The 10387-nt window shown below is 54.8% G+C and overlaps 1 protein-coding gene across 1 annotated transcript; it reads right to left on the reverse strand.

Moving 5' to 3' along the window:
* Window positions 1–521: 521 nt before the first annotated feature.
* On the reverse strand, window positions 522–8848 carry LOC144247681 (uncharacterized). Its single transcript, XM_077789099.1, has 10 exons — window positions 8774–8848; window positions 8430–8514; window positions 5463–6083; window positions 5197–5284; window positions 4318–4366; window positions 3200–3309; window positions 2329–2446; window positions 1837–1936; window positions 1224–1420; window positions 522–806 (listed from the first exon to the last, which is right to left on the reverse strand). Exons 1-10 carry the CDS (start codon window positions 8846–8848, stop codon window positions 522–524), a joined length of 1728 nt encoding a protein of 575 aa, XP_077645225.1.
* Window positions 8849–10387: the final 1539 nt, after the last annotated feature.

Here is a 10387-nt window from a genome sequence, read left to right on the forward strand (position 1 = left end):
AACAGGCTGTCATAAGAACCGTAACAAACAGGCTGTCCTAACTACCATAACCAACTAGCACTGCTAACTACCATCACTAACTAGTTGTCCTAACTAACTACTGTAACTAACAGCTGTCCTCCAGTGCTTCATCTCCTCCGCTGCTCCCTCAGTTGCTTTGCTGCGGTGATCAGAGGGGTCAGGCTGGAGAGAGGCTTGGCTGATGATAAAAATGGGTGCTGCCCAAAGGATAAAAAAGAAAGAAATGAACTGTTACTTTCCAGAGTCAACTTCCTCACAGGCTCTGTTGCAACAGGACAAAGGGAAATGGTCAGAAACTCAGGAGAGGGAAGCAGGCTCAGGTTAGATCGAAGGCAGAATCTTTTTGCCAGGAGAGTGGGGAAACACTGACAGAAGGTGCCCAGGGATGTGGGAGGTGCCTCCTCCCTGGGAACATCCAAGCTCAGGCCAGGCAGGACTCTGAGCACCTGACCTGCCTGAAGACGGCCCTACTCCTTGTGGGGCACCAGGGACAGATGCCCTCAAAAGGACCCTGCCAAGCCAAACCCAGCGAGGAGATTCTGCTTGCTTTGCATGTGGAATGCAGCGAGGCTGGAGACTATCGGAGGGGCCCCAGCAGGAAACCCCTCCCTGGCGCTGCTGCTTCCCCTCAGCCGCTCGGCATTCACCTGCAGCAGCTCCTGGGCAGACCAGCGCTGCTCCTCATCCGGCTCCAGGCTGCACTCGAGGAAGTCCCGCAGCAGAGCCGACAGGCGCCGGGGCTCCTGCAGCTGTGGGGTCCCGTTGTGCCGGATCAGAGCGCGAGCCTGCAGGAAAAGCAAACTCAGCGCTCTGCCAGCTTCCTTCCCACCCACAGGTGCTCACAGCGACCCCGGGTTCTCAGCCCCAGCTCCAGGGGCACTCTCCTCCCTGGCAGAGATGCTGCTCACAGCTCATTTTCCTGTGCCAACCAAAAAACCCAAACCCTGGTGCTGCCACAGCCATTGGAAAGAGCTGATGTACTTGCTTCAAATTTTCAGGTCATCCTTACAGACAGAAGAGCTGCAACAGCATAAATCCCAAAGCAAATTGTTGTTGGAGACTGCGGAATATTTGTCTGTGTTGAGGCTCAAGTGCTCTGGGAATTCCCTTCCCCAGGTGCAGAAACCTCCAGCTGCTGCTCCCAGTGCAGGGTCACCCTGTGCTCACAGGGCTCTGCAGCCCCTGGAGAATTTGCCTCTTACCATGGCCCTCGTTTCCTTGAAGTAAGGAGGTTCTCCTTCCACCATCTCAATGGTCACAATGCCAAAGGACCAGATGTCCACCTTGGGGCCATAAGGAGAACTGGTCACAACTTCTGGGGCCATCCAGTGAGCAGTGCCCACCATGGAGCTGCGCCGGTCCTGCTCAGAGCTGAGCTGAGCACAGAGGCCAAAATCAGCTGAGGACAGAAACAAACACTGTCAAGGGCAGCTGGAATGAGGAAACCAAGCACCAAGACTCCCCATTCTCAGTCTGAGAATGGAGTAGTGAAGTCAGCTGGAAAAGTGCTCAGGGCTGTAGCCAAGGGAAGGTGGAACTGGACCCTTAAAGAAACCCTCAGCTTTCATGCAGTGGCTTTTACTGATTCTCTTTAAGATTTAGATTCCAACTCCTGCCCTCTGGGAGGGCCATACCCAGAGCAAAGCCACCCCTGGCACCCTGCTGCTCTCCGGAGCTCTCTGCAGGGGCAGCCGCTCTCAGCTGGCAGCAGGGGCCGGGCAGTGCCCCCAGCAGCCCTTGTGGGGCTCTGGCCGGCACTGGGAAGCAGCCCCACAGCCGCACCCGGGAGCGCCGTGCCTGGCCAGGAACACCCACCCAGCTTGACAGAGCCGGCCATGCCCAGGAGGATGTTGGAGCTCTTCAGATCTCTGTGGATCACCCGGTTCGCATGGAGGAAATCCAGGCCCTGCAGGCACTGAGAGAGAACAAGAAACACCAGGACAAAAACCAATGGCCGGAATCTATCACACAAGAAAGGACAGTTCCGAATTCTGCCAGCAGCAGCTTTGCTGTGACAGGCCAGGAGTGCAGAGCAGACAGGCTCCAGGCAAACGGCTCAGGGCAAAGCTGAGAACAGCACATCAAATCCAGAACAGACAGAGAGTGCCACAACAGCAGGAACGAGAGCAAGAACAGAGCAGAAGTGCAGCGATGCTGGCAGGCCGTTCACTGCAGAGGCTCTTTCTTCTCCAGCTCATAAAAACAACAGAGAAACAGAGCCCTGAGCATGGAGCCACTCCTGTTCTCACGCCTGTGTGGAAGGACCATCGTGCCCAAGCCGTGGCAGCCACAGGCAGGATCCCTCACCTCCCGACTGACAGCTGCCATCTCTCCTTCAGCCATGCGTGTCTGTCTGACAACGTCCTGCAAAGTTCCTCCATCCATGTATTCCATCACCAGCCAGAGATCTCCGCCAACAAGGAAGCTGGAAGAGGAAAGCAGTGGCATGGAGACAAATGTGCAGTGCTCAATTCCCCCATGGAAAAGCCTGGAGTGGAGTTTGTTTCCAGGTCACTTGTCCATGAGGACAGAATCAGATGGAGAGACATTCCTGCCAGGCTGCAGAGTCCTTGGAATCTGCACAGTCTAAAGGAGGAGACACCTGTGAGAAAGGAGAGGCCTTAGATGGCAAGCAGGTGAAAAATGCAGTTTAGCAACAGCCCAGATCAGTGTGGAACCACAACACTGGCCCCCAGCTGGTTCAGCTTCTGAGCTCATCAGTTCCACCATTCCCTGCAGAACAAGGCAACACAACTCCCAGGGTTATCCAGGGGAGGAGGCCGTGCAGCACTTGGGACAAAAGCAATCAGAAAACCTTTCAGAAAGTCCCTTCAGAAACAGGCAAGGCCAGTGAAAAATGGGCAAATGAGGCATTTCTGGAAACAAGGCCCTGGTCTTCCTGGCATCTGCAGCAATGGAAAAGGGCTGGGAAGAAGAAGCCAAGGGAAATAATTTCTGCTGTGGTTTATCAGCACTTGTTGTAAGATACAGAAAAGGGGGTCAACTTGAAGGAAAAACCAAACCAAAGCAGCCAAAGCACACGGAGGGAGCGAACTGCCAGGCTGCTGTTTTTGGAAGATACGGCTGGGTCAGGCATTTTCAAAACAGGCTACAGACTACGGGTGCCAGGAAAGGTTAAGGCAGGGCCCGTGGACGGGATGAGGCCTGGAGCACTCACCTGTCCAAAGAGTTGACAATGTTGGGGTTCTTCTTGTCCTTCAGGAGCAGGAGCTCATTCACAGCTCGTTCCCTGTTCTGCCCTCTGAGACTCATTTTCTTTATGGCCACCTGAGGGGACATTGCAGACCTTTAACTGGAGGAGTCTGTGGCAGGAGGCCACAGCAAACACGGGGCGAGGCTTTTTGGAGCGACGGAGCCGGGCTGTGCCAAACTGCCCTGGGATGGGCACCAGAGCTCAGCAAGGGCCACCCCCACAGCCCATTGCTCTGCTCGCTGGGGCTGCTTACAGGACACACGGCCAGAGACATTTGGCCTTGCAAGCTCTGCAGAAATGGCCCCTCAGCTGTCAGCCTCCAAGCTCTAACCACATTCTCTGCATCTACAGTCTTCTCATATGGCCTCAACACTCTCATTATTATTCAAACACATTTTGCAAGCAGGAGGTAATTCTGGTTCTGTGAAAACAGAGCAAAACAGCCAGGAACCCTTTAGCAATTCTATGGGATTTGGTCATGATTTCAGATGCAGCTGCTCTGTTTGGGATTGCACAACAAAGCAAACACACACATCCATTGCTTAGGTGATCCCTGTCACAGGCTGTCACTGACCCCAGACCCAAACAACTGCAGGGTTTAGGAGAGAGCTTTGCCCTGGACATCCATCTTCTCATTTCTCTCCCTCTCCCTGTGGACAGCTGAAGTGGAACTAAAGCCCCAAATTGAGCCCAAGCAGGATCTCACCCTAATTAGGCCTTGAGGTACCCGTTAAAGATGAAAGGCAGGATGGAAAAACTGCTAAATAGTGTTCCTGTCTGAGGCTGGGGTGAAGATAAATTGGGCCTTAGTCTCCAGCCCTGATCCATTCACACTTTTAGATATGAAGAGCAAGCCAGCGTGTCCTGCTCTGACAGACACCGCTGCCCTCCTTGCATCCCTTTGGGCACTCCAGAAGGACTGAGTGTGTCCCAGCTGTGCTCTGCAGGCTGACACTGCTCTGCCTTCAGAGGAGCAGCCTGTGCGGGAAAGCTCTGCTGGTCCCCAGAGCTGCAGCCACAGCTCCCAGCAGAGGGGAGAGCCCTGCAGAGATGCCAGACGTGCTGGGCGTGTTGGCACTGACCTCTCCTCCGGTGGCCCTGTCGAGTCCTTTGAAAACGGTTCCGAAAGCCCTGGAGACAAAACAGTAGAGAAGAAAGAAGCAGTGCTTGAGGCCCTGGGAGTGAAAGCCAGCCCAGACAGGAGATCTCTGCTGCCTGCAGCGCTCACAAACACCTGGGTGCATCGACCCTTGCAACAACAGCGCAGCAGCCACCAGCCCTCTGCCATGCCAGGTGTGCAAGAGAAAACTGAGACCCAACACAAAGGAATTGGGCTGGAGCAAATCCCAAATGTCCACGCTGAATTGCTTTAGTTCAAAACCTGAGGTGAGCAATGGGTGTCTAAAGAGCTGGAAAAGAATGCATTTCATACTTTTCCATTTCCTGCCTAAGACCTGCAGGATCCACAAGGGTCCTGCCATCAGGCAGGTGATGCATTTTCCCCCAGAGTGCATCAGCTCTGTGTCTGTTGCTGAATGTATGGGCTCTACGACCTGTGCTAGAATAGAGCACCCATTAGTTCATCTCTGGTTCCTGTTTCTAAACCATTAGGTTGTTAATGCTGACTGGAGGATATTTTTTGAAGCAAAATATTTGAAAGAAATCTCCTTGAGAACTGTTTTCTGACAGTCACCAGATGGTGAGTGGCTCTTTTAGGCAATCCAGCTCCAGACACAGAAGATCTTCCATGTCCTGCTCCTTGCTGCAGGCAGGACACTGCCAGCCTCAGGGGCCTGTGATGGCTCCTTCTGACCACAGTTCTCAATTCTGATCAGGACTGAGAGACAGCAGGATGGCACCCCAGTGTCTGAAGGTGTTTGCCGCTCTCCTGACTTCTCCCTTGATCCTGCACCAGCACAACCCCTGGGCTGCTTGTGCAGAAGTAGCTGCCGTGCACTTACCCTTGGCCAATCTGCTCCACTTCCAGGTATTTCTCGGCAGGCTCCTCCATGCTCACGATGTTCCCTGAAAGAAACCACGTGGAAGAGGCTCCCTCCCAGAGCGAGACTCCGCCAGAGCAGATCCAGAATGCAGCCCCACTCCCTGGGGCCGTGAGCCCCTTGGTCTCAGCTGGGGAAGGACAATAAATGCCCCTGTGACATTCAGCTGCAGAGCAACGCTGGCTGCAGCTGATGCCGAGACACACACACAGCCCCCTGCTCTGAACACAGGAACAGAGCAGACGTACTCAGCTGCACCAGGCACCACTCCCCTCTCCCCTCTGGCTGCAGGGCTGTGCTGCTGTCAGAACCTTCAGCCCAGGATCCCACAGTGGAGGGAGGTTCAGCGTCCTCTTCCCAAGCACAGGGAGGTTCTCCATCCTCTTCCCAAGCACAGGGAGATTCTCCATCCTCTTCCCAAAACGCTGCAGGTTCTCCATCATCTTTCCAAGCCACGGGACATTCACTGTCCTCTTCCCATGCTGGGAGATGTTCAGCCTCCTCTTCCCAAGGCACAGGATGTCCTCTGTCCTCATCCCACACCATGGGGGCTTGGCCATCCTTGTCCCGCACCAGGGGACATCCACCGCCCTCGTCCCACGCCGAGAGATGTCCACTGTCCTTGTCCCACGCCGCGGGAGCCTCGCCGCTGTATTCCCACAGCGCGGGATGTTCGCCCTCGTCTCCCAGAGCAGCGGGAAGTTCACTGTCATCTCCCGGCACCGAGGGAAGTTCACCAGCGTCCCCCAGAACAGCGGGGAGCTCACTGCTGTCTTCCTCCTCTTTGGCCTCCTCTTGGGAAGCAGAGGGAGCCAGAGGAGGGGCTGGTGCTGCTTTTGTGCCCTGTGGACAGACGGCAGCATGAGGGACGGGAAGTTCTATCTCAGTGATCACCTTATTTATCCTCAGCTGCACATCCAGCTGCACGAAGCAGAAATTGGGTTTGGAGTTCTTCAAACTAACAATGGGCTAAAGTCGACATTGCTAATTATTGTTGGGAATTCCATATTCCACCGTGGCTAAAGCCAGCAAGCAATCCTCTGCCTGCAAAACCAGACCTGCAGCTCTTCAAAAGCTCTGCAGCAGAAAAGGAGAAATCTGCTGGGATCCCGCTGCTGCTGCTGCTGCTGCTGCAAAGACTCTGACAGGAACTTTCCTTCAGCCTCCCAGGCTGGCACTCGGCTGCCACACGCCGAGCTCACAGCTTGCTGCACAATTCCAAACACCAAAGGTTCCTTTCCCACTCACCGGAGGAGGAGCTGCTCGGAATCCACACATGAGGTGCCCTGCAACGGGAGAGGGAACATGCAGCAGATGCTGTCAGGAAAAAACTGTCTGTGGTGGGAAATGCCACAGAGCAAGGCAACCCCGAGAGAGCATTTTGCTTTCCCAGCGTCCCTCCAGGAGCCACAGTCCCTTCCCACAGCAAGAGAACAGCACAAAATGCTGGGTTGGGTCAGTTCTTGGCTGGGCAGGGAGTTCCCGGCTCTGCTGCCACAGACTCCCCGCTGGAGGGAACAGAACCCCCCAGGGCTCATTGCAAATGCTGTGCACGCCCCGCTGGCTGCAGACACCCCCTTTTTCAGCTGCAGCTGCTGGCAGGAGCTCTCCCAAAGCAATGGTGCCTTCATGGCCATTTGGGTACAAAGTCAGCTCGGGTCCAGAGGAAGAACAGAAAGCACACAGCAAGCCCAAAGCCACAGCACCGAGGGAAAACCTCGACTTACGTGCCAAGTGGGTTAAAAAATACCCCGAATAAGCCACAGAGTACAGCGTGCAAACTGCAGCAGCCACGTGCTGGATCATTTTGGCTGCGCTGCACACGTCTGTAGACTGCAGCCCTGCAAGCACACAAGGACACCCGTCAGGGCTGGGCTGGTGCTGAGAATGCCTCGGGCAGGAGGATCCTCCGGCAAGGAGCAGTGCCCAGAGCCACTCGGGACACTGAGGCCTCCGTGTCCCACAGCCACGGGAGCACCTCGGTGACGTGGCAGTGCTCCTGTGACATCACAGCAGCAGCTCACGCAGAAACTGCCCGGAAGGTTCTCCTGGGTCACAAAGGAGCACAAAGAACCCTCCCAGGACACAGCCTATTGCCCAAAGGCTCCAGGAGGAGCTCTGAAAATGCAGCAAACAGGGACACCCCATAGCCCAGCCTGAACACTGAGGAGGAACAAGGACGGGAGCACAGCAGAGGAAACAGGACCTTTAGTCACTGCTACTTCTGACTAAAGCCAGCAAGCCGTGTTCCCGCTGGGATCTTTGTTCTCGCTCTAAAAACAAGCAAGGTGCTCCACTCTAAATATACAGAAGGCAGGAACTGGGCAGGAGGTGGGATTAGGAAGGAGGAGGAGGAGGGAGAGAGGAAAAGGAGTAGGAAGAGGAGGATCAGGAGCAGGAAAAGGAGGAGAAACAGGAGGTTCCAGTGCCCCCTGAGGCCGCAGCACCCTTGGCCCCAGGACCATCGCCCCCAGCTCATCCTGCAGGTGAGAGGGGAGGGGGAGCTCGCCCCAAATCTATCGGGGGGTCCCTAAGAGGGTTTTTTATTGGGGTGTGTTGGGAATGTGCAGATTGTGGAATTGAGCCCCAGATGTCGTCTGGGAGGCCCAAATAAACCCTGGGAGGTTTTTTCCTCTGTATGTGTGTAGGTTTGGATCTTGCAGGACCCCAAAGCTGAGCCCCCTGGGGGATCTTTGGGAGTCCACGTGGCCATTGCCCAGTGTCACCAGGGGGAGGACATTGCTCCTGGGGACCCCCGGGGGAGCAGATGAGGGGAACCCCTGGGACCCCCGGAGTGGGGAGAGCAGAGAGGGGCGATCCTGGAGCTGGGGGACCCCCGGCTGGCTGGAAAGGGGGGAGCCTGGAGAGGAGGGACCTCTGGGACCTCTGGGATCTCAGAGTAGAGCATCAGGGGAGAAGGGACCCCATGGAGCCCCAACAGCCCCTGGATCATCCCTAAGCAGGACACCTGAGAAGGGGGAACCCCTGGAACCATTGGACCCCCATCATCCCAAGGAAAGGAAACCTCTGGAACCCCAAAAGTGGAGAGATCAGAGATAGGGAACTGCTGGGAGAGTTGTTTTGGGCTGAACCTTGATACTGTGGAGATTTTCATGGACACAAGAGTCCTGCTGAATTCTAGGGATGGACTTGGGCAGGAAGAACTTCCAGTCCAAGGTGCTCTCCTCTTGTTTTTTCCCCAAACCAGGATTTGTCATTCCCAGGGCTTGGCTGGATGGAGGAGGAGGAAAAGCCCCGGAGATGCTGCAGGAGGAGGAGCTGCAAACCCAGCCCAGGGAGCTGCAGGGAGGAAAGAGCCCCCCTGAGCCAGGAAGGCGGGCGGAGATCCAGGTGGAGCTTGGAGCTGGTGGAGAAGCCTCATGGCAGGGAGAAGCCCCACAAGTGCTTGGAATGTGGGAAGGGTTTCAGCTGGAGCTCCAGCCTCATCCGGCACCAGAGGATCCAAACAGGGGAACGGCCCTATGAGTGCTTGGAATGTCAGAAGAACTTCAGGTGGAATTCAGAGATCGTCACTCACCAGCACTTCCACACCAGGGAGGCCCTGCGGGTGTCTGGAGTGGGGGAAGAGCTTCGTGCGCTGCTCCAGCTCCATCCCCCATGGGAGGATCCGGGCTGGATGATCCCCAGTTGTTGCAGCCTGAGCTGCTACAAGGAGAGTCCAGGGTAAAGAAGCAGAAAAGGCCTTTGCATGGTATCCATGGATGTTTGATTCAGCCATGCCGTGAGATGTTCAGGGTTTTCCCCAGCACACTCATCCCCCTGCTCCAACTCTCAGCTCTCCCTGTCCTGAGGAGTCGGGGTGGGGGTGACCCTGGTCCCTGGGCACTACAAAGATGAGGCCCAGTCAGGGAACAGGGAGGGAGTGGCCCAGGGACATAGGAACAGACACAGGAACAGGGAAAGGAGCAAACAGAGTCCAACAGCCCCTTGAGGGAAGCCTCCTGTGTCTCCCCAAACCAGGGAAATGCCCCCCAGGGTCCCCACAATTCCCCTTTTTATATTATTAAGAAAGCTTCTCTGGAGGAACAACTGAATCAGCACAAAATGACAAAAACAATCAAAAGCGCTCACACGACAATTTTCAAAATGCAAACAATTCTGAGTCTCTAATGTCCAAATAGATTTTCTTAGAGCTGGCAGGAGGGATGTGGGGTTTTCTTAGTCCAGTTTATCAGGAGAGGGAGTCAGGAGCCTTCAGTAGGGACTGGTTCTCTGGCCCCTGTGGCAGTGCTTCTGGCTGTGACAGACTCTGTACGAGGTAATGTAGGTGGTGGTGTGCCTGTTGGAAACTCCAAATAGAAATCATTACCTTTTAAGAAAAAGATGGTTACTTTAGGAAAATCTTCCTTTCTTTCCCCCCAATTACAATCCCTCGGGTATTATGAAGGAACTCTGGGGAAAGGGACTAGTGTAGGGAGGCCATGGAAAGGGGGAAAAGGAGGTAGGAATTTGTGGGAACATAAAAAAGGGGTAATAGGACTACGGAAAGGAAAAGGTGAAAGTGGGAGGGGGGCAGGGAGGCCACAGGAATTGGGGAAGGGTATTAGAAGAAGTGGGATTTATCAGACTGGAAAGTTGTTTTGATATGGAGGTGGCATCTTGGATGGAGGGCGGCTTATCGGTGTTCTGTGCTCTTTCAGCTTTTGGGCTGTTGCTGGGATTTGGTTCTTAGTTTTGGGTTTTATTTCCCCAGTAGGAGTGTGGAGGACTTCCATGACATGGGTAATATTTTGCAGGTTTGCAGTTTGGTGCATGTTTGCTACCTTGCACTGGAACTCCACCAGGTCCTGTCACATCGGCTGCTTGGGGGCCTTTTCTTCCTTGTATTATATTAAATTCCACAATTTCTCCATCTCCTAGAAAGTGGAGTTATTTCCTGGGGTTATTCTTTTTTATAGCAGTCTGATGAACAAGCACATCTTGTTTGTTATCATTCTGGGTTATGAAACCGTATCTGTTTTTGACATTGAACCATTTCCTGTCCCCAGAGCGTTCAAGGCAAGGACTTTTTTACCTTGGCCAGCGGGTTTGCGTGTGTGTTGGTGATGCTGGACGTGGCGCCGGTGCTGGGGCGCTGCCGTGCGGGGCTCGTCCCGCTCCCGGAGCTGGCGGCCGCGCCGAGGCTCGGCCC

This window comes from Lonchura striata, chromosome 31 (assembly GCF_046129695.1).
Source record: "Lonchura striata isolate bLonStr1 chromosome 31, bLonStr1.mat, whole genome shotgun sequence".
In the NCBI taxonomy this organism is placed as follows: Eukaryota; Metazoa; Chordata; class Aves; order Passeriformes; family Estrildidae; genus Lonchura; species Lonchura striata.